Source organism: Mytilus californianus, unplaced genomic scaffold, assembly GCF_021869535.1.
Source record: "Mytilus californianus isolate M0D057914Y unplaced genomic scaffold, xbMytCali1.0.p SCAF_9, whole genome shotgun sequence".
NCBI classification, from domain to species: domain Eukaryota; kingdom Metazoa; phylum Mollusca; class Bivalvia; order Mytilida; family Mytilidae; genus Mytilus; species Mytilus californianus.
The window spans coordinates 54335343-54358185 of record NW_026262745.1 but is presented as its reverse complement, the minus strand read 5'-3'; the positions used below and the strand labels follow the sequence as shown (position 1 = coordinate 54358185).

Sequence of the window (22843 nt, the reverse complement as noted above, 5' to 3'; positions counted from 1 at the left end):
CTGGGAAACTCTGGGTTCATCTTCAATCATTTTAATGAATACTTCTTGTCTCGTTTAGGGTCTAAGAATAAAATCAGAGATTTTTCCTATATTTGAACCCTTTCTTCATGTTCTTCATAACAATTTTTTTTTTCCGAACCATAGTTAAAAGTAAAAGTTGAGACGTAAATTATGTTTAAAACAGGTGCGCCACTAAAACAATTGTGACTTCAAAACAATTATCTCCATCAAATCTGTAAAAACAGTCCTTAAGGTGGTTAGTGAAACCATTTTACCACACATTGTCATTAAACAATACAATGAGCACCTTTTTTAATTAGTCGATTGTTGCCGATTGTTATCAAATTATTGCTTTTTTGACAAAATTGATAGGTGTGATGAGTTCTTGAAAGGTGAAATCCAAGTATTGTCTGATCAGGGGAAAAGTCAGAGGAAGCTGAAACAAATATAAGAAGATTGAGGAAGTCAATATATTTCTTTCGCCATTCATGATTTTTAATCGCCACAATTAAATTTTTGTCTTCAATGGCAAAGAAACATGAGAAAAGATCAATAAGAATATGATCGTGACTTGGAAACTGATCTGACTTACAACTAGGCATATTATTATCTTAATATACATTTTTATGTAAATATTGTTATATCTTGAAATAAAAATAATCATCTAAATTTTTCATGTTTTGTCTATGATTTGAATTATTGGGGCTCCAGTAGGCATGGTAGGGTACCTCCTTAAGTCACAAGGTCACATTCAAAATTGCCTCAGGTCACCAGGTCACTTTACAAGCAAATTTGACAGGTTAATGTTTAACAACAAACTTGTTTTAAAGGTTATAGGTCCAGTCAGTTGGCAAGGTCCACAGTCAAACCTCCAAGGTAGTAGATGGTATTTGATCTTGATGGAGCCATACAATTATATACATGTAAAATTAAGTTTATAACAAAAATTATTTGGATGCTGTATACATATTTATACAAAGATCATAATATGGACATAATGGATAACAGATAACCATATCCCATGAGTCCAAATATCTATCTTAAATCTAACAACTTCATCTTGCATGTCAAATCCCAAAGTAAAAAAATGCAATCTGCTGACAAATGTCAAAATTTCAATGTAACTAAATATAAATGTATTTTCTACTTCTGGATAAATATCTATCTTTTCCCAGAAGTAGTTACTTCCTCTAAATTCAGAAGTGCTTTTAACTTAACAGGAAGGTATTTGTAGTATGAAAGTCAAATGTTTGTGGTGGCATAAAGTGTTTATTCTCTTATCGTGTACACATGTACTGGAACATGCATCATGATGTTGTTTTGCTGAATAATCAGGATATTTTGAGTGCACTATTATTAGGAGCCCATGCAAATAAGAAATATACAATCACTCAAGTGTGGGAGGGGGGGGACTCTGGGAATCAGGAGTTAGACATGATAGAGAACCATATTTTGACAAATTACAGTCATTTTACCTATAAATTACTTTTTGGGGGCCACTTCCCGTGTGCCCCCATAAGAATCCTCGCCTGTTCTGTTATTGTTTGCTGTTATTGTTTTTCATTATACATTTTATATTGTAGTATCAATCAGGTTGTTGCTTTTCCCTAATGCACTTTTTCCCTTTTGTCTTCCAAGGGATTTTTAACATGTTTAAAAGTTTACAATGCTTTATAGCTTTACTCATTGTTGAAGGACCTATAGTGCACTGTAGAAGTACTTGTTGTTGGCACACACATGGACTAGATGCTCTAAGGATCCTGTATCAACCACTTGTTGATTTTGAATTAATTTGATACTGTGCAACAAGAACATAAATTTGTGTTGAATGAAAACTGTCTGGGCCAAAATGTTGTTTCTTGATTACTTTTGATGGACAAAATTATAATTATTTTCATGATATATGTAATAGGCAAACTTAAAAAAAAGTTAGAATTGTGATTTAGGGGAAACAACTCCTGTAAGATCTTGTGTTCACTTTTGCTGTTCAAAGATTCAGTCCATCTATTACAATGTATTTATCAGATTATAGTTTGCAGATTATTAGGTGAAATCATTAAAATTGGTCAAAAATCTTCTTTGTTGGTAAAAAGAGAAAAACCAGTGAAGTCCATCCATGTAGACCATGTAGAGATATATTTCGGACTACATTAACAATTTTTATGCACATTAGAGTAAAAATCAACTCACCTCTAATGTACCATCTTTATAGCTCAAAGTATCATTATCTAATATGAACCAGCGACTTTTATAGTTCTGTGCAGTTATTCTGCTTTTGTTCACAGAACGCTTCATCATAAAATCTTGCTTTTTTTGTGAATCCATTTTTAGCTATTTTTGTTATTCACAGTCCAATTTCTACATCATACACAACTAAAAAAAATTTTGTTGACAGCAACTAAGTCTGGTCTATTGCTTATCAGCATTTACCACCAAATCATTATATCCAATCAAAACAGTCATTCTCATATCCTTTTTCATGTGAACCAAATGGCTTAACATCTGGAAAGAAAAAGTATTTATGCAATAGAACATGATACCAACTTGAAGGCAGTATTATATTATATACAAGTCAATATAATATTTCCAAGGTCATATAACATGTCAATGCCTTCAGTACAATGTACATGCATGTAATATCATATCTGAATATTAAAAAAATTCACAGTACATACATATATCAGTCAGATATATAACTCTATAGGGTTATTACAGAAAATAACATACATTTGTTACTGTGGACTAAAAAATCAAAGAACTGTGATAACATATGTATGTTACATGTTTCAAAGGGACAATATACATCATTAGTTTAATTAAAATGTATACAAGTTCAATTGATATTAATATTGGCTTTATGTATACTTAACTACAGAAAGATATAACAGTTCATAGTTTGTCAATTATGCATAGTACACCTATGTTATTACAGAAAAAATATGCCTGTAATAACTAAAGGATGTTATCACAGCTACTCCAAAGCATTTGCTCAGACATAGATCATGCTTAATTACAATGTATTTTAATTTATTGTAAGAAATAATGACCAGAGCATGTAATGAGGTTCTGCGCAAGCTTCCCAGTAATTCCCAAGTGTCTCGTATAATAAGTTACATTCCTTTAATAACTAAGCCTTGTTATTACAGCTAAGTCTAAATCTAAAAAGCCTTGTCTCATTGATTTACCATGGTTAATCAAAAATGTATTAATCTAATTTAAAAATTAGTTATCAAGGCTATGCATTTAGTTTCTGTGCAAAGTCTCAAGAGTTCCCTAGAGCCCACTATAGATTAAAATATTTTACAAATAACAAACATATGTTATTACAGATTTAGAAAATTTAAGGAATAAAGAGTAGACAACTCGTGAAAGTATCTGTAATAACACATGCAAGTTATTTCCTGTAATAACCCTATAGAGTTATATCCCTGACTGTATATACACGGTACATGTACAGTTTTTGTACTTTCAAATTTAAACAAAAAAGTAGATTAAAAAGGACTTTTACTTTTTAATTTCATGGCAATTTAAATTCTTAAATAAATGGGGAATGTGTCCATGGGACACAGATGATGCCCCCGCTTGCATATCTAATAAAGTTATAAAGGGATATAACTGAAGAACCGTAAAAGTGACGCTACCCTAACTTGTACATGATCTGAGTTTTGTGGTAATAAGCATTGTGTATAAGTGTCATAATATTTGGTTAAGGCAAACTAAAGTTAGAGAACAGAAACGAAAAAATTCAGCAATTTTTATGCTTATATAAAGGGGCATAACTCAAGAACAGTAAAAGTGACGCCACCCAATTTCAAACTTGATCTGTATTATGTGGTAATAAGCATTGGGTATAAGTTTCATAATATTTGGTTGAGGCAAACTAAAGTTAGAGAACAGAATTGAAAAATTCAGCAATGTTTATGTTTATAAAGGGGCATAACTCAAGAACGGTATAAGTGACGCCACCTAATTTCAAATTTGATCTGTATTATGTGGTAATAAGCATTGTGTATAAGTTTCATAACATTTGGTTGAGGCAAACTAAAGTTAGGGAACGGAAACCAGCTTTTGGACGTACGAACGTACGTACGGACGGACAAGGGTAAAACTTAATGCCCCCTCCGCTGCGGCGGGGGCATAAAAAGCTTTTAAATGCCATTTGAAACATGGTAAACATTTCTGATGTGCAGTATCAAATTAAGAGCCATTTTACATGTTTGAGACCCTACACCTACAATTAGATTAAAACTTACCTTATCTATGCTGTAAATTTGAATTAAACCACATCAGAGGTATTGTTGGGACCCACTGCAAGACATATTTAAACACTTATGTATTACACCTAGTGTACACAGGGTTCAAATTCATAACATATTGACATGTTCTAGTCCTGGATATGCATGTAAGGCCGTTACTTTTCTCAATTGAATTGTTATTATATTTTTTTATGTCAGGACCTTATAAAGCTGACTACACAGTATAGGTTTTTCTCATTGTTGAAGACCGTAAGGTTGCCTATAATTGCTTATATCCACATCATTTGAACTTTGGTTGATAGTTGTCTCATTCATTGTCATTGGCAATGTTTAAAACAGCCAAGAATAAATGTTTGACATTCATATTTAAGGAATGATGACAAAAAAGGAGAAACCAGATATTGTAATAAACTGAGGTACACAGTAATTCTATACATAATATGTCTTTAAAATTTTATTTTTTTTCCCCAGGCCAACCAGAATCTTTTACATCAAAAATCAGTAAATCAACAAATTAAAAACCCTGGCCTTAATAGACAAAATTTGCATTTCACCCCTATGTTCTATTTTCAGACATGTCAGCCATATTGGTCATGTTGGTTGGCAGCCGGGATCATCAGACAAAACATTTTAACACGATACCCTAATGATGATTGTGGCCAAGTATGGTTCCAATAAGCAGAGTAGTTTCAAAGGAGAAGATATTTGTAATAAAAGTTAGTATAAAATGCAGTAAATTTGACATTTATTGAAATACAAATCTATGTGATTATTGAAGACCTGAAATTAGAACATTGTACTTTAAATATCAGCATAGATTCAAAGTGCTTACAATAGACATAAGAAGATGTGGTATGAGTGCCAATGAAACAACCCTCCATCCAAGTCAAAATTTATAAAAGTAAACCATTATAGGTCAAAGTACAGTCTTCAACACGGAGCCTTGGCTCACACCGAACAGCAAGCTATAAAGGGCCCCAAAAATAACTAGTGTAAAACCATTCAAACGGGAAAACCAACAGTTTAACATGTTTAACCCTGCCAACATGGCCAAATTCTTTATGAGCCTGTTTAGTATTGGCTACTGTTGATTGCTGTCTGCCATATTTGTTTTTTGTTTATTTTTTTTTTTATAGCATCAGTCTGGTGTTTTTTCTTTTGAACTGTTTCACATTGAGTCATGCCAGGGCCTTTTATAACTTACTACATGTTCATATGGTATGGGTTTAATTTGCTCATTGTTGAATGTCTTTCAAGTGCCTATATGTGACCAGCCATCAGATTTTCAGGCAGAGGTACCAGGGTCAAAATGAGTTTTTAGCATTTTTATGAAGTATACAGAGATTCAAAACACCCTGACAAGTTATTTTGCTAGATTCTGCAAAATAACTTGATTATGGTCATTTTTGTTACTTTCGATTTTATTACAAATTTTATTTTTTTTCCAATTTTCTTATGTATATGTTCATCTATTATCATGATTATAGTTATCTTTAAACTTGTCATATATTTTTGTTTGTGTGTGGTTTTTATTTTTTTTTTTTGGGGGGGGGGGGGGGGGGGGGGTCCATTCAAAATGTAATTGTAGCTTTAGTAACTAAATAACAACAGAATTTTTATTTCCATATTAACCATTAGTTTGCCATAGCAACAATGTACCGAAATCTGCAATCTAAATAATAATGAACTAATCATATTTTTCTTTCTCTCGAGGAAAACTACATCAATGCTAAGAAAGTGAATACCAAGATATATAATAAACCATCAAAAAGCTGTGGGTTATTCAATATACTTTCTAATATTATCTTATTGTGAATACATTTTGTACATGTATCCTAACAAAGTGCTAATGCAGAATAAGATGAAATAGTCAAACAGCAAGATCAATAACCATGATAACCATGATAATATAAGGGTATGTAGGTGAAAGGGGTGTAAGAACACTTTCAACAATACATACATCTTGTTTATGCACTTCTAAGACAGACATAGATTAAAAAAAACCTAGGAACTAACATTTGATGAGATACTATATATTGGGGTCCTAAAGTGTAGGCATATTTTTCTTGACTTACATGTACCGGTATATTTTTTATACATCTGTTCATATTTTCCATTACAATGTGAAACAATGAGATTTACTCCAAAAATTGAATGTGCATGCTGCAATATGTATTGGTTTATCTTAAACTGATCTGATCACCAACTTTAACATGTGAACTATGCAAAACATTCAAATTCAATAGACCATGACTGTGGGGAAGGAGCCAAATAATCTCCAAGGAAATGAGATGTGCCAATGCTAATGCATCTACATACCAAATACTAATGACCTACCACTATCATGACTATCACAAACTAATACCTAATCACAAACTAATACATGTAAACTTAAGCAAGAGTTTCAAAGTAATAGACCATGACTGAGGAGACATGGCCAGATAATTTCCATGAAAATGAGATGTGCCAATGCTAACACAACTGCATACCAAATATCATTGACCTACCACTAGTGTCCATGGTTATTCGTCATGTCCATAAACTGACCTAATCACAAACTAATACATTGTTGACGCCGCCTCCGCCATCGACGTCAAAAACAGCATACCTAAGTCTCGCTTTTTGACTCCATCAAGGCAAGACAAAAATATAAACATTGCACTTTGAAATGCCTACAATGATCTAAAGTTTATTTCAGACCCCATTGAGAACTACATTTTTGTAATTTAATTTCAGATCAATGCAATGAAATCTACAAGATAAATTTTGTGAATTTAAAACACGATTTTAATCGGGATATTATCCTAAAATATAAATTTTATATAAAAAATCTACTTGCTTTGTATATCTTAATATACTTCAAATTTCCTCAAGTAAAAAAAAATGGAACTTTATTTTACCACATTATATAACTTGACATGTAAAAGCAGGTGTCCCGATTAAGCTACGTGACTTTACATAGACGTTTTCTCATTATGACGTTTACCGCCATAAGCCTGGAAATGTCATGGGGGGTCACATATTTGTTTACATCAAAGTCCTTTGGTCTCTGGTGGATACTTGTCTCACTGACAATTATATCAAATATCCTTAACATACATGTACTTCATGTACATGTAACAGTCAAGTTTACACAAATTTATATTTATATGAATTTCTGTACTTAATTGCACCCCTACCCCCTCTTTCCCCATTGCAACCTTGGTAGTGCCATAATATCAAATTATAATTGCTAATTGAGTGAATATTTTTATGCATAGGTTAAATTATGATTACCATTTGAATTAATGAAATCTTTACAATGACAAGTGTCAACGATTGGATTTTGAAAAAAAAAACTCTTTGGAAATCTGTTTATTTGGATATTTCAAGTATCATTATTTCAGAGCATACTCATTTTCAATAATGACTGCAGGGTTCTCACTTAAGATTTTTGAAGGCGAGTCCAGGGACCCTTATTTTTGCCCATGGCGAGTCCAACAGCAAGAAGATGAAATCTTATTGCTATATAATTTATCTTTTCAGTCCCCATGAAAAGCATGAAATGACATCAAACTAAGATTATTTTTCAACTTTTGTTATAAAATGTATGTGCTCAGTTGATACAACATTTTACAATCTTGATGCATCTTTGGACTCGCTAATTAGTATTAATTATTGAATCTACATATACATTTTAATGACACTGCCTATAAATAACAAGATAAAATTTTTGTCAGTGAAAGAAGTATTCCACTATTTTTCTGTGCTTGCAAGATGACTACGTTTATCAATTAAATTTGGAAATAGGTGGTCAATTAAGGTACAGTCAAGCATTTATATACATGTACAGAACATGTAGTATTTACAAAAGATATATATTGCAACTAAATAAGACTGAAAATGCAACTTGGAGAAACTAGGTTATAATGGTAGTCAGGTAGTGTGGAACTTTGTCTAAAATATACATGAGCACACAGAATATCAGGTCCGTTCGCAGCCCAATACACGTTCGCACCCTACACCTTCACAGCCCACACGCATGACATGTTTGCCACCTGGGTCCGTTCCCACCCTTTTTTTTTATTCAAAAACCTGATGAATTATTAGATGTTTTTTAGATGTTTATATCAAAATATGTTTATTTTCATAAATAAAAATTTGGGAATTTTTAAATGAAATATTGTTTTAATTGAATTTGATGATTAATTAGTATATGTTAATTATGAATGATTACTGTTAATAAGTTATTTACACAGCTAAACTTGGTGCTATTGTCATGTGTTTGAAAATCGTGATTGTTGTTTCAACTAGCTTTGATGTAAATTCTGCACTGGTGTTATTGTTATGTGTTTGACAATCGTGATTGTTGTTTTAACTTGCTTTGATGTAAATTCTGCATGTAGTTAGCATGTATTAAGCTTGGTATGAGTAAAAACAATGAAGGTTCAAAATGTTATTGTTGTTGAGTTTAATATTTGTTTGGTATCTTAACATTAAAAAAATATTCAAAACAAAAAAAACTTTTTAGAAAGTCACTTTCGCCCGTGAAAGGTGGCAAATGTGAATGGGATGCGAATGTATTTTTGGCGAACGGACCCAGATTCAGCACACAGATAATTATCTTTGACACACAACTAGGAAGGAAATAGAAAGTTAAACTGATATAGATGTCAAACATCATGGTTTTATGATCTACATGTATATTGCTACATCTTTCTCCTCTGAAAAACAACTAAATGAAAGTAAAGTCAATCGCTATTTGTAACTTTTTATTTTTATCAGAAAAGGAAAGAAATTGCTAGGGTCAGGGTTTGAAATACATGTAAGGTCGAGGGTCAGGAAACAAAATTCAAACATGTATTTTTATTTCAGCCAAGTACTTTGAGCTTGATTTCACTAATTGAGAGCATTCTAAATTTAATTATTGTTTATTTGTTCTTTTGTTTTGTTATTTATTTAACATTAATTGGCAAGAGTAACACCAGTCTGAAGTTTAAATGAATGATCCATACTGTTTCTTGAGTTTTGAAAGTATGTGAAAATTACTTCCTTTAAGAAGTAACATATTAAAATTGAAAACATGAAAGAGATCCATATATAATTGTAATTATTTAAGTTATATAGATAATAGATTGTTGCTTGCTTAACTTATAAGAAAAAATGTCAAATTAAAATTCAACAGCATTGACTTACTTAAGACAGTTTAAAAAGTGGACCCCTAAATGGTTGGTGACCGATTCAAACCAATCTTTATAAATTAGTTTCCCGAACTAAATTTATAATTATATCGACAATAACATATAATTAAAATCTTTATACCAACAAAGGTTAAATAATGGAACAAAGCTTTTCCATTGTTAAAAAGTGCTATTGGTAATTCAGTTTTATTATCAAACATTAATCTTCTCTCAACAAAAATATACTGATATATAAACCATGTAAACACCACTATTAGGCATAAGCTAAGTAATGGGCATGTCAGCTTCAACTTACATGACAAATAGACAAGAAGTAACATACTCCAGTGATTCTGAGATTAATAAATCTTAGTGATCAGGATGATTGATGGTTATATATTAAAATACTTAGGAAGTTGAACACTGGATAAAACCAGGAAGTTAAAACTACTGTTAACCAATGAAATTTTTCCAAATTTTCTCATAAGTAGCTATTGGAAACAGAAAGTGCTTTCACTAAATAAGAAATGCATACAATCTTTCCATTATGTAGATATTAATGTTTCTTTTGATAAGATTCCTTTGGGGATTATTGAAGACCAAACCCTACTGCTTTCGCTTCAAACGAAACTTCCGAAGAAATTGAACTGGAGTTACCTCCCTGGAAGTACACACAATTTGATAAACAAAACGAAATATCAAAATGAAATAGTCAGTATCCTATCATTTGAGGCTATTTGATACCGTTGAAAGCATATATTTATATATTCCTTCCTTGATATTTTCTTTTCATTATCAAGTATTGATAGAATTAAGAAAATTAAATCTTCGTTTTGTAAAAAAAATCTTTGAGACAAAGACCGAATATACACAACACAGCCAGGTTTAATCTAAAAGAGTAACTGTGCAGCTCATTTATCTGATTGTTCTTTGATAGTTCTCATCTTTAGAGTAAGCAGAAAATCGTAAAAGAAACCAAAAACAAAGACCCTTTTATTCTTTACATATGTAGAAAAAAGTACTCGATATGATATAATTTTAAAAAGCGGTCTCACTAATTAGCGACAAGAAGAATAATTTTAGCGACAAGAAGCGACAAGAAAACATTTTTTTATTAATTAAAATTACTTATTCCATATAAATATTAAAAGAATATGCAAAAGAAAACAATTTTAGCGACAAGAAAGTTAATATTCTATCAATAAATAGATAGAAAAAAAATTGAAACATAGATCTAATTGCTACATTTATTTGTGATATTTTATTATTTATTATGTATAACAGCAAGTATTACGTTTACCCTGTCGTAATATGAGGCAGGCGTTACCTGTGAAAGGGGACGAAGTCTGTATGAATTATTTTTTTGTAATTCAAACATATTTTAACTTCAAAATCTGTTCAAAAAGAAACGGAAATACCCTTACGTTTCCGATTTCGGTTCTGTTGTTCGGAATTTTAGTTGTGACGTTATTTATGTTATGACGTCATATTCAATGTAAACAAAGAAACGCTATCAGGTAACGTTTTTTTTCATATCAAGCCATTCAATGGAATTGGTATTGCGTTCCTTCCTATATTTTACTAGACTGATAAATATATATTTTACTCAGACTCATGCAAACGAGACCGGAAAAGGGAAGTAGATTTCTGCGCAAATGCGGGAAAATAAAAAAGTCTGAAAATAAAAAAGTTAACGATTATGAGTTCATTAGTAGAATGTAAAATTTCGGGAAATTTTCCCGATTTTTTTTTTTTTTTTTTTTATTGATTTTTCTACCGTAATAGGGGACTTCGTCCCCTTATTATGATATTAATTTTACTTGTGTTTTAGAACAATAATATATTTATCTTATAATTTGTTTTTAAAACTCTCTTTGTACACTATATAATAAACTTGCAAATGCATTATTTGTGCATCATTGTCCAGAAAATACAGACACAAATTGTGAAGTACAAAGAACTGAAATCAAACAAGAGGAAAACATAAATGTGAATATTTTTATTCATTTTATTTTTTGTATTGCCTCATTTAACGATATTTATCATGTTAACTTTATGAATAGTTTAATGTTGATTGAAGATTAAAGGAAATTTATGACATTCTTGAGTTTTCAACAGGTGTTCACTATTTGCAATGATTGTATATTCTGGTGCGTGTAATTGTATAGTCTGACGCGTGTACAAAGTTGAAGGTGTTAATTGGATGTTATTGTAGCAATAAAACAATAATAAAAAAACTAAGCAATCCCTTTCTTCCTCACAAATGTTTAATTTCTTCATCTATCAATATAATAAAAAAAAAATATCAATTGATTCCTGTCCATATATTAAAAAAAATCAAATGCATATTTTTGATATTTATTTGGAATAAGTAGTCTTAATAAAAAAAAATGTTTTCTTGTCGCTAAATAGTCTTCATTGTCGCTTCTTGTCGCTAATGTTATTCTTCTTGTCACTTCTTGACGCTTCTTGTCGCTTCTTGACGCTTCTTGTCGCTTCTTGACGCTTCTTGTCGCTAATTAGTGAGACCCTTAAAAAGAACTGATCATGACCCAACCGAAATCTGGGTCTGTTCGACCAAAATCACGTTCGCTCCCTTTCACGTTTGCACCCAAATTGGATTTGTGTTGAATATTTTTTAAATCGTGTTTTAGTTTGTTTGTTTATTGCTATAAATAAGTTTTTTTTATTGTTTCAAAATAAAGTGACATTTTAAAAAACGTAAACAGGTTTCCTACTTGCACTTCAATAACCACACACAGTCATTCAAGGCTCTGGCTACGGTTACATTGAAATGTAACAATGATAAAAAAGTTATTGGTACATTGGAGACTAATTGCCGGAATTGAGGGTTGGGTAAGCAGTCAGGGGACTTACTTAAATGAGTGATTTTCTATATCACTGATTCAAGTAACATTATGTCTACAAAGGTTGGAAGTAAGAGTTGTCTTTCTTTAATAATCACCTATCTAAGTAGTACAAATAATCACTAGACTAAGTGATTCAATTTTATTGTAGCTTTAAACATTGTTAAATCATAGACATATAATACAAGAGATTCGCAACTCGGCAAAATCCCGTAAAAAAACGCGGCCACTAGTTAAACCTCGCGAGATCTCTTTAGGTAATACAGTCATTAATAAAAGTATTAAAAGTACTAGAAGTAAGGACGAATGTTTAAGCATAACATAAACTGTTTCAGTGTTAAATTTATCATAATTAATTAAATAATTTGAGTTCCTATATAATTATTTATTTTATTGTAATTTTGATTTTAGATTTGTATTATTGAAAAAGAAACATAATTTGATATTGTATTAAAAAAAAAACTGATATTAAATAATTAACACTAAAACATAAATTGTATCAGAGTTCATTTTATTTGATAGTTTCATACATGTCATAATGGTTTCTATTGAATATACACCTGTCTCAGAGACATAATTTCACAGTGTGACATGTATATTAGGTTTGAATTATTCGATGACCAGGTAAATCACAAACATGTTATATATAATGAGTTTTAATTGACACCTTGTAAACAAGAAGTTGTTACACCACAGGTGTCCGCACTCTTTCCAAAAATACAATTCACAAAATGTAAAATTAATGTGGAAAAAAATTTAATTTATTTGTTAATTAATTGTTAATCATGATAGGCTTTGTTTTTTATTCTTGATATTTATAAATTATTAAAATTTTATTTATTTTTTTATTCATCATTATTTGGGCTTGCATTGAGTTTTTTCTGTAGGATTGTCGGTAAATGTTTGATTTCTAAGTGTTGTTTGACAGTTTCGTCATAGGCTTGCATTGAGTTGTTTTTTAAATGATTGTCGGTAAATTTATGGTTTCTTCATGTTCGAAGTGTGTATTGAGAATTAATATTTCAGAAAATTACAATTAATTTCTCATTTGAATAAAGCTTCATTCATATGCACGCAATATGGAAAATTCCGATTTTATTTCGTGGGATGACAATCTTAATAGTTACGACTTAGATATACTCCTAGTTGAATAAACTGATAACGAACTCTTTGTTGATAGTGAAATTGAAGAAGACATAAGCGAGAGACCCACCAACAAAAACAATTGACAATACTGCATACAAAGATGGATATGTGTGTCTTTTATTATCAAATATATATATATATATATATCTTTTGCAGTCACCATTGAAATGTCCTCAATACGATTTTAATTTAAAAATGAATTGGGTTCATGTTTTGAATGAGAAGCGTAGTCTGAAACAACAACAGATGCATGAAGCTCATTCATATTACGACCAGCAGAAGGTTTCCTTTACTAGGAAAATTTTACTCCTTTTGTAAATTTACTGTATTCGTTCATCTTTGACACCCTAAAAAGAAGAAAAAAACAATGACTTCAGAATAGGAGAAAATAAACAACTTTGCCATAAACAGAATGAAAAAATGAATAAATTGCCTAACAAAATGCAGGCTATAAATTTCATAGTGCACAAAAATGAAGGACTTATTTAAGGAAATTTGTCCATGAACAATTTCAATATTTAGACAGTTTAATAAAAAAAAAAGAAAAGAAAAGAAAAAAAAATTGGGAGTAATATATATCCCCATAATATGACATATTTATTTGTAAATTTCTAGTTTTGACGAAACAGATTGGTAAAATTAGCATAGCTGGCTTTGTGTATAAATAACAAAATAATAGTCACCTTTGTTGATATTTTTAGAAATAACTGTTGGATCAAATTTTACGAAACTGGTCTTATTTTCACGACATAACAACTGAGAGTAATATAGCCCATACAATTGAATATTTATTCGCACATCTCCAAGTTTTACGAGATAAAATGATAGTACCAGCACAGGTGGCTTCGGGTATCAATAAGAAAAAATCGCCACATTTGTTGATAATTTTGAAAAAAAACCCACTATTGAATCAAATTTTTACGAAAATAGTCTTATTTTCACGAAACAACATGTGGGAGTATTTTTGCCCCATAAAATTATATATTTATTAGCATATTTCCAAGTTTTAAGAAAAAAATTGGGAGACCAAATGGTTTCTACGGCAATAGGAGGTGAAGTAAAATGAGCTGAGTTTTAACTGTGTTTGTATTTGATTAATCTCATCATTAGAACACATTTTATCAATAAAAAATTATTAGAATTAGTTTTTTGTAACTTTTAAATATACTTGCATGCTTTAGCTGTAAAAGGTATCGGTATTATCCATTAGACAAATCGTGAGGCATAGAACCTTTTTCACAACAATAGTGGGTACCCATAAATCCATCGGAATAATCGGCTTTCCGGTGGCCACGTCATTTCATTGGCTGTTATATAGACTCTACTAGAGTTGCGAATCTCTTGTATTATATGTCTCTGGTTAAATGTACAATACTAATGATCCAGAGACTAATTATGTTGCTTAAATTATCAGAACCAACATCTGTGTTGATAGGATGACCTGTCATGTCAGGTGATGACCTTGTACTAAATTTGAGATAATGACATAAAAATCACTTGTTTAAGTATCATACCTCAATTTCCTTCCAAAAAATCACTTCTTTAAATATCATTATTTTAATAAAACCCACTAATTTCTACACCCCCGAACAGTGAAATTTTGATGGCCAACAGTAGAATTTTATTACATAATCTGTAAGATGAAACCTTGAATTTTACAGGAAAAATTCTCCCACTGCTGGGAAAAATCTGTTCAGAAAGTATCAGTTCATTATGTAAAGCCTTTATTATAGCATTTTTTCAACTAAAATAGAATGATTGCATTAAAGGCATAAACCTTGCTACTTAAAAGAAGCAAAAGGTTCATTTTTTTCAATTTTACTAATGAAAAGATATTATCTAAACCTATGTGTTTAAAATTTTGGTAAAACTTCAAAATCACAATTTGTGACAAAACTTGGAATTTGCTACTTAAATAAGTGATTAAAAAATCACTTATTTCAATAAGTCCCCCGACTGGTAAGGAACTGATTAATTACGAATGTAACAATGATATTCGTGTCTACGGTTACGTTGTGTTATTGTTACGTTAGATTTATTAAACTTTAACCTTCTATAGTTTTGTTGCTTAATTTTTCGATATGTACTTGATAATAATAGAAATAATCATAATATTGATAATATTATTAGTATAATTATTATTATTATTATTATTATACAACAAATAGTGTTTAAATAGTTTTAAGTATTAATTGTTTTAATGTTCTTCAAGATACTACTACAGTTAAGTAGTGCCAAAGGCGAAAAATATAGTGCAATGGTTCCATGTTAAGAAGAAAAGTGTTCACTTCAATGTATTTAACTGCGCTAGACATGCCAGAGACATATTTACATATATGTCTCTGACTGCACACCTACCCTTACATGTATTACTGTCATTATACTTTGCACAATGGATGAAGTGATTCCTCTTACCAAATTTGTTTTGGGTGAAAAATTTAAAACTTGGGATGTGTTCGAATCGAAACTAAAATAATATCAAGACTCAAATTTTATACAGTTATACAAACGCAGTTATAGAAAAATTGATATATCAAAAGCAAAGTTTGCTAGCTGTGAACTGAAATACTACGAACTTCTGTATACATGTATCTATGTAGACGTAATTTCTTTTCAAAATTAGATGGAGCACTTCCAACCAAAAGCAAGTTTTTTTCCTATATAAATATCAATGGGTCATAATATCCATGCGAATATTAAATAATTTTATTCGTGTTACAAAATTGAAGTTTAAAGTGACACAGACTTTAAGTTTCCCAGCGTTTTTTTCCAACGATATACATGTATTTGCTATTTTGCCTTGCTAGTTTTATGAATATAATAAATCTGTGAATCTAACTTTTCAAACTTTCTTGTCTTGTTTTTGTTATGAAATTGTGAAATAATTCTTAAAACCTGATGTACCTGATCTAAAGCATTGTGATATTAAAAGACAACATGAAACAACCTCGCATGTTTCCAACAAAAATATTGGACGAAAATATAAACATCCCAAGAGTGAAAAAATAATTTTCACCTGAAGCATGGCAGCATTGAAAGTTACTATAACTTCAAAAAGGGATATTGAAGAGAATTGTAAACATACTCCCAAAACAACATACTGGATGTGTAGAAACTGCCATTGTAAATAAAAATTAAAAAAATTGTATGTAATATATTGTAAAATTCAAATAAAAGTTTTCAAGTTTTATTTTAATACATATTACTACATTGTACTAGTCCCAGCATGCATTAACGCAACAATAACACAACGTAACCATAGCCACAAATATTATTGTTACATTTCGTAATTAATCGGTTCCTTGCCCAACCCTGCATTCCGGCAATTAGTCTCCAATGTAACCGTAGCCAGTGCCATCATTCAAATCATATAAATGTTTTATTTAAAATACAGCATTAAAATGTTTAGAGTTGTAGTAGCTTCTTTATAAAATTTAAGGTTCATCAAAAGGAATTGAAAAATATGGCCGTGTTTACACCACAAAATCTTCTATGAATACAGACAAACTAATGCATGGCAGGACCTAGATATATAAAAGTTATATGTAGTCTATGTTTCAGAAAATTAAAAACTTACACTGATTTTGATGTGCATTTTTTCCAGTCTGCAGAAGATAGCAAAATAAACAAACACATGAGTTTCATTTGATATGGTTCACTCAGTTACAGTTTAAATCACCTATTGTTTGCAGATGTCTATTGTCCATCTATTGTCCATTTAAATCAATACCACTCACAACATTTATTATTTGAGTATGATGAGGGGAGCTTCTCAAACTTCTTTCCCAACTTATAGATATAAGAAGATGTGGTATGAGTGCCAATGAGACAACTCTCCATCCAAGTCAAAATTTATAAAAGTAGTAAAATAGTTTATTTTGGCACCTTCTGCAGGAATGAAAAAAAAATGAATAGCAAAATTCAGAAAAGTTTATAATTTTCTGAAACATAAAATGGATTTAAAATTTAATTATCTAATTCCTGTTATGCCTTAAAACTTTTCCAGGTGCACAGATTTGTCTCTACTCAGAGTAAAATTTGTGGTGTAAATACGGCCATATTCATGATATTACATGTATTAGCCAAAAGGTTATGATGAACCTTAACAGGGCACTAAAATATTTAAAAAAAAAACAACCTGAAACATCACATTATACACCATTCACACACCAATACTATCTAATATGCACCAATATAAACAGTTTATTTAAGAATTAATGTATTAAAATTAAGTCACAAAATTAATGTAATCAAAGTTCAAAGTCTACTGTGGCAGAAAATTGTCAACTGGTTTGTCTGATGGTCCATACAGTCTTCATCAAATAAATATTATTTTAAATTCCCGAATTTTAAGTAATGAAAATAGAAATATATTGATTTATACATCTAAAAAACATCAAATAATTCAATTGGTATTTAAATAAAAATGGGGCGAACATGTGGGGTGCGAATTTGTAGGGTGCAAACTTGTATTGGGAGGGAACTGACCCGATACAGACTCAACCACATATACATGTACATTGTCATTGTATATAAACACAGGCACTTGTTTCTATCCATGGGAAGGTCGACTATCCTTGTTTACATCTATTGAAGTACAAAAATGTAAGCCCTCTTTAGTTTTTTATATAAATTTCTGATATGACATTGAGGAGTAATAAAACTATATTCGTTGAAAAATCGTTGAAAACAGTCCATTTTTCACACTTTTGAAAGTTACAAAGTTACACTTTTTAAAAATGAAGTCCAGAATTTTATTCGTTAAAAAATCGAGGCCTCAAACTTAGTTAAACTTGAGGTAGCTTTAATAGCACCGAATTATTCTTGGTTTGTGTCAGTGGGAACCACTGTGTGTGCATGGTTTTTTTTTAGAAGGGAGGTCTATTTGAGCAGTTGTCACAGTATTTTTAGTTCATCATATAACATTGTATAAATTCAATTAAAACATAAAGATGAGCTTTTTAAAAATGAAGTCCAAGTTAAAAGATTATTATACTAAATTCTTAGAAGCAATTGAAAAAAGGTTGTTGAAAAAATATATAATGGAATAAGTTTAAGGTCAGATAGATATAAGTTGTAGTTGACAGACATCAGTTGTTACATCTGTTTCTACTTACTGAGGGTCTGGATGGGGGGTTAGTCATTTCTGTATTCTTTAATTATTAAGGCCATTTTTCTCTATTTACTATAGATTTTGCCAATTTAATGATTCTCTATTCTTTGTATTTTAGCACCCAACTATTCTCTATTCTTTATTTTTTTATCTTTTATTTTCGCTATTCTTTTTTTTTCTCTATTTTTCTCTATTCTACATGTTCTATATTCTTTTTTTTCTGAATTTTTGCCCCATTTTTCTGTAAACTCCATCCAGACCCTCTTTACTGTGTCTCGGAACTAACTCACCATAAAGTTCTTATTTTAATGTTTCAGCCTGAATACTCAATAGGAAAAAAGTTTTTGTACAGATGTTAAAAAAAATCAGATTGACAATAAATGCAATTTTCAGTCAAACTGTTATAAAGGTAACTACATGCAACATTATTTTTCAGACATCAGAAGATGGCAGAAAGTCAGGGTGTTAGTGCTTTTCCTTTACCTCCTATGCAGTATGTGCATTTATATACAGATGAAAATGTAAAGAAAGGGAGGGCACCACCTCCACCTCCTGTATCTCAGGTAATTATATATTCAGACAGGAAGGGTACCACAACCTACACCGCCTGTCTCTCAGGTAATTATATATTCAGACAGGAAGGGTACCACAACCTCCACCTCCTGTCTCTCAGGTAATTATATATTCAGACAGGAAGGGTACCACAACCTACACCTCCTGTCTCTCAGGTAATTATATATTCAGACAGGAAGGGTACCACAACCTACACCTCCTGTCTCTCAGGTAATTATATATTCAGACAGGAAGGGTACCACAACCTACACCGCCTGTCTCTCAGGTAATTATATATTCAGACAGGAAGGGTACCACAACCTACACCTGTCTCTCAGGTAATTATATATTCAGACAGGAAGGGTACCACAACCTACACCTGTCTCTCAGGTAATTATATATTCAGACAGGAAGGGTACCACAACCTCCACCTCCTGTCTCTCAGGTAATTATATATTCAGACAGTAAGGGTACCACAACCTCCACCTCCTGTCTCTCAGGTAATTATATATTCAGACAGGAAGGGTACCACAACCTACACCTCCTGTCTCTCAGGTAATTATATATTCAGACAGGAAGGGTACCACAACCTACACCTCCTGTCTCTCAGGTAATTATATATTCAGACAGGAAGGGTACCACAACCTCCACCTCCTGTCTCTCAGGTAATTACGTATTCAGACAGGAAGGGTACCACAACCTACACCTCCTGTCTCTCAGGTAATTACATATTCAGACAGGGAGGGTACCACCACCACCTCCTATCTCTCAGGTAATTACATATTCGGACAGGGAGGGTACCACCACCACCTCCTGTCTCAAGTTATTACATATTAAGTCAGAAAGAGTACCACCTTCACCTCCAATCACATAGGAAATTATATATATTCAGACAGGAAGGGCACCATTTCCACTAATGATATATTCAGTCAGGAAGGGTACACCCTTCATCTCCAGACACTCAGGTTATTATATATTCAGACAGGGAAGGCAACACATCCAGTCACTCGGGTAATTATATATTCAGTCAGGAATGGGACCACCTTCACCTCCTGTCCCTCAGGTAATTACAAATTCAGACAGGGAGGGCACCTCTTTCACCTGTCTCAGGGAATTACATATTCGGACAGGGAGGTCACCACTTTGACCTCTAGTCACTTAGGTAATTGCATATTCAGTCAGGAAGAGTACCACCTTCAGCTTCTTTCCCTCAGGTTATTACATTTTCAGTCAGCTATATCTTACATAAGAGGTCTGATTTACTCCATAGTTTTTGTAAGTTACCTAATTCCATGTAAGCTTTTGTGGTCACTTGGCATCTGTTGTCCCTTTTCATCTGTTAACTTTTATGAAATTGTCATCTCTGAAACTACTAGGCCAATTGGAACCAAACTAGACCACAATCATCTGTTTAAAAAATTCTGTCTGATGAACCTGCCTGCCAAGGCTAAAAATAGAACATGAGGGTAAAACAAAAGTATTGTCCATTATCTTTAAAACCATTATAGACAAAGAAAATCTGACAGGGGCATGCAGAAATTTTCAGAACAACAAGATCTGAAAATAAAAAGATGTGGTATGATTGCCAATGAGACAACTTTCCACCAGAGACCAAATGACATAGACAATGATAGATGTTAACAACTATAGGTCACCATACCACCTTCAACAATGAGCAAAATCCATTTATTTTCACTAAAACTTTCAGACATTTCCATTTAGGAATTATTGTCCTCATTAGGCAGGGGACAATCTGCAAAATGGGGAATAGTTCCCCAAATGAATTTATGGATACTTTTCTAGTTCAAAACTTTTTTTTTAATCCACATTTTATACAGGATATGGCACATATTCATGAAAAATGCAGCAAATTTCCCAAAAGATAAACAGTCATAAAGTGATTCCCTGAAAAGCTACAAGACATACATTGACAATTTTCAAGGCTACCAATTTTTTCTACTTTTTTTGTTTGTTTTGTCTACAAAAGACTCATCAGTGACCCTCAAATATAAAAATGCAAAACAAGGCTGAATAAAGTAAGAAGTTGAAGAGCACTGAGAAACCAAAATTCCGAAAAGTTTGCTAAATACAGCTAGGGTAATCTATTCCTGGGTAGAAAGAGAGAAACTGTAAATAGTGAAAATTATTAGCAGGACAAGATTTACTATGAAAACAACATGGCTCCTATCAGAAGGAGTTATTGCCTTTCAATGAAAATGCTTATCTAGTTTGTTACTATTTTGCCTGTGACTATGAGAAATAATCTTGTTGCATTGTATCAATTTTATGGAAATAAACTATGTGAATGATACTGGCTCCTTGGAGCCTCAAGTTGGTTTAAAAAAAAACCATAAATATATATAGAAGGATTTTGAACTTTTAACTGCATTCTATACACATAATTCATGTAATTTTCATTCTGAAAAATAAAAAAAAAATCTATCATCTGTTGGAGTTTATCCACCATAGTGAATGCATATTTGGAATAAAAATATATACAATAGTGTAATATATCAACATAAAAAGACACATATGCATGCATCACAAAAAACAATATGCTATCATGTGGCATATTTTAAAAAATGTGGCCTTATTAATAAACATTTGATCATTTCTAGGCTAGCGGTCTTTTTGTAAACCTTTATTATATATCATGTTGTTGTATTTTATTTTCAGGACAATTACACTATGTTTGGGGTACCATTTAATGTTGATGATCAAATTATACAACCATTGGAATCTCAAGGATTCCGAAGACTGCATCCACAAAGTTTTGACCACAAGAGGGAGCTGAAAAAACTGAATCACTCAATTCTTGTTAACTTCCTCGACCTTATTGATATTCTCATCAAATCACCTGACTCTCAGAAAAGGACCGAAAAATTGGAAGATTTAAATCTGTTGTTTATTCACATGCATCATTTGATTAATGAATTCAGACCTCATCAAGCTAGAGAAACATTGCGAGTCATGATGGAAAAACAGAAGAAACAAAGACATGAAATAGCCGAAAGATTTCAGTTACATTTAGAAAAAGTTAAAGAACTTATTCAGTCAAGTTTACAAAATATCCCTGATGATTTAAGTTTCGATTCTAAAACTTTAGTAAAAACTGAACTGCTCCAGTTCTCTTGTCAGCAGGAAGATGTTAGTGTTAAATCTGAACCATGTGACCAACTCGATCGCATGATGTGTGACATTGTAGATAGTATGACTTAATTTAAATAAACATGAACATTTGTATTTATTTTATAATCTGTGAAAAGTTTGCTTTCATGAACAGGGAACTTCCGATGCAACGGTTATTTGTACAATTTATGAACAGTAATTTCAGAAATTATTACAATTCAGAAATTATTGCTCGGTTTAAATTTATGCAACTAGGTGAGAATAGCAATAAAAAGAACTCACATTCTGATATCTGATATATATATTACATATATTACACAAGTCTAAATTGAAAACAACGTTCAAACCTATGATTGCGTTGGATAAAAACCGCAATTTGCTTTATATATATGTGTGCATGCAAAACAAATTTCTTGTTAGAGGGGTCTAAATACAGCACAAACAACATTATCCAAAAGACCAAAAAAGTGAAAAAGTATATTTTAACAAAACTCATTTGACTAACAGGTCGAACAACAAATGTTCTTAAACCCTGCTGACTGCCATTGGCGATTGCCAAATAAACGGATCACCGATGTAATAAATGGATCTTAATTATAAATTTACTACTAAACAGAAAAC

General features: G+C 31.4%; 2 protein-coding genes across 4 annotated transcripts in view; one reads left to right on the top strand and one right to left on the bottom strand.

Moving 5' to 3' along the window:
- LOC127714939 (tyrosine-protein kinase Tec-like) overlaps nt 1-10082 on the bottom strand; it is a 53604-nt gene extending 43522 nt beyond the window's left edge. The window contains exons 1-2 of one of the 3 annotated variants that reach the window (XM_052220959.1): nt 9951-10082; nt 2191-2502 (exon numbers count right to left, since the gene is read on the bottom strand). In XM_052220959.1, the coding sequence (XP_052076919.1) occupies nt 2191-2325 (135 nt within the window). In that variant the 5' untranslated portion in view covers nt 2326-2502; nt 9951-10082. Of the gene's footprint in view, nt 1-2190; nt 2503-9731; nt 9883-9950 lie in introns of those variants that run through there. The other 2 variants (XM_052220958.1, XM_052220960.1) reach the window with 2 other exon arrangements.
- Nucleotides 10083-10263: 181 nt separating this feature from the next.
- On the top strand, nt 10264-22336 carry LOC127714945 (mediator of RNA polymerase II transcription subunit 7-like). The gene is made up of 3 exons (XM_052220965.1): nt 10264-10366; nt 18978-19104; nt 21770-22336. The coding sequence occupies exons 2-3, from the start codon at nt 18988-18990 to the stop codon at nt 22310-22312; spliced, it is 660 nt and encodes a 219-aa protein (XP_052076925.1). The 5' UTR covers nt 10264-10366; nt 18978-18987; the 3' UTR covers nt 22313-22336.
- Nucleotides 22337-22843: the final 507 nt, after the last annotated feature.

Excerpts from the sequence above, each read along its gene's own strand:
- LOC127714945 (XM_052220965.1), top strand. The coding sequence starts at position 18,988 with ATGGCAGAAAGTCAGGGTGTTAGTGCTTTTCCTTTACCTCCTATGCAG. Across the intron at positions 19,105-21,769 it reads CTCCACCTCCTGTATCTCAG|GACAATTACACTATGTTTGG; the intron begins GTAATTATATAT and ends TTTTATTTTCAG.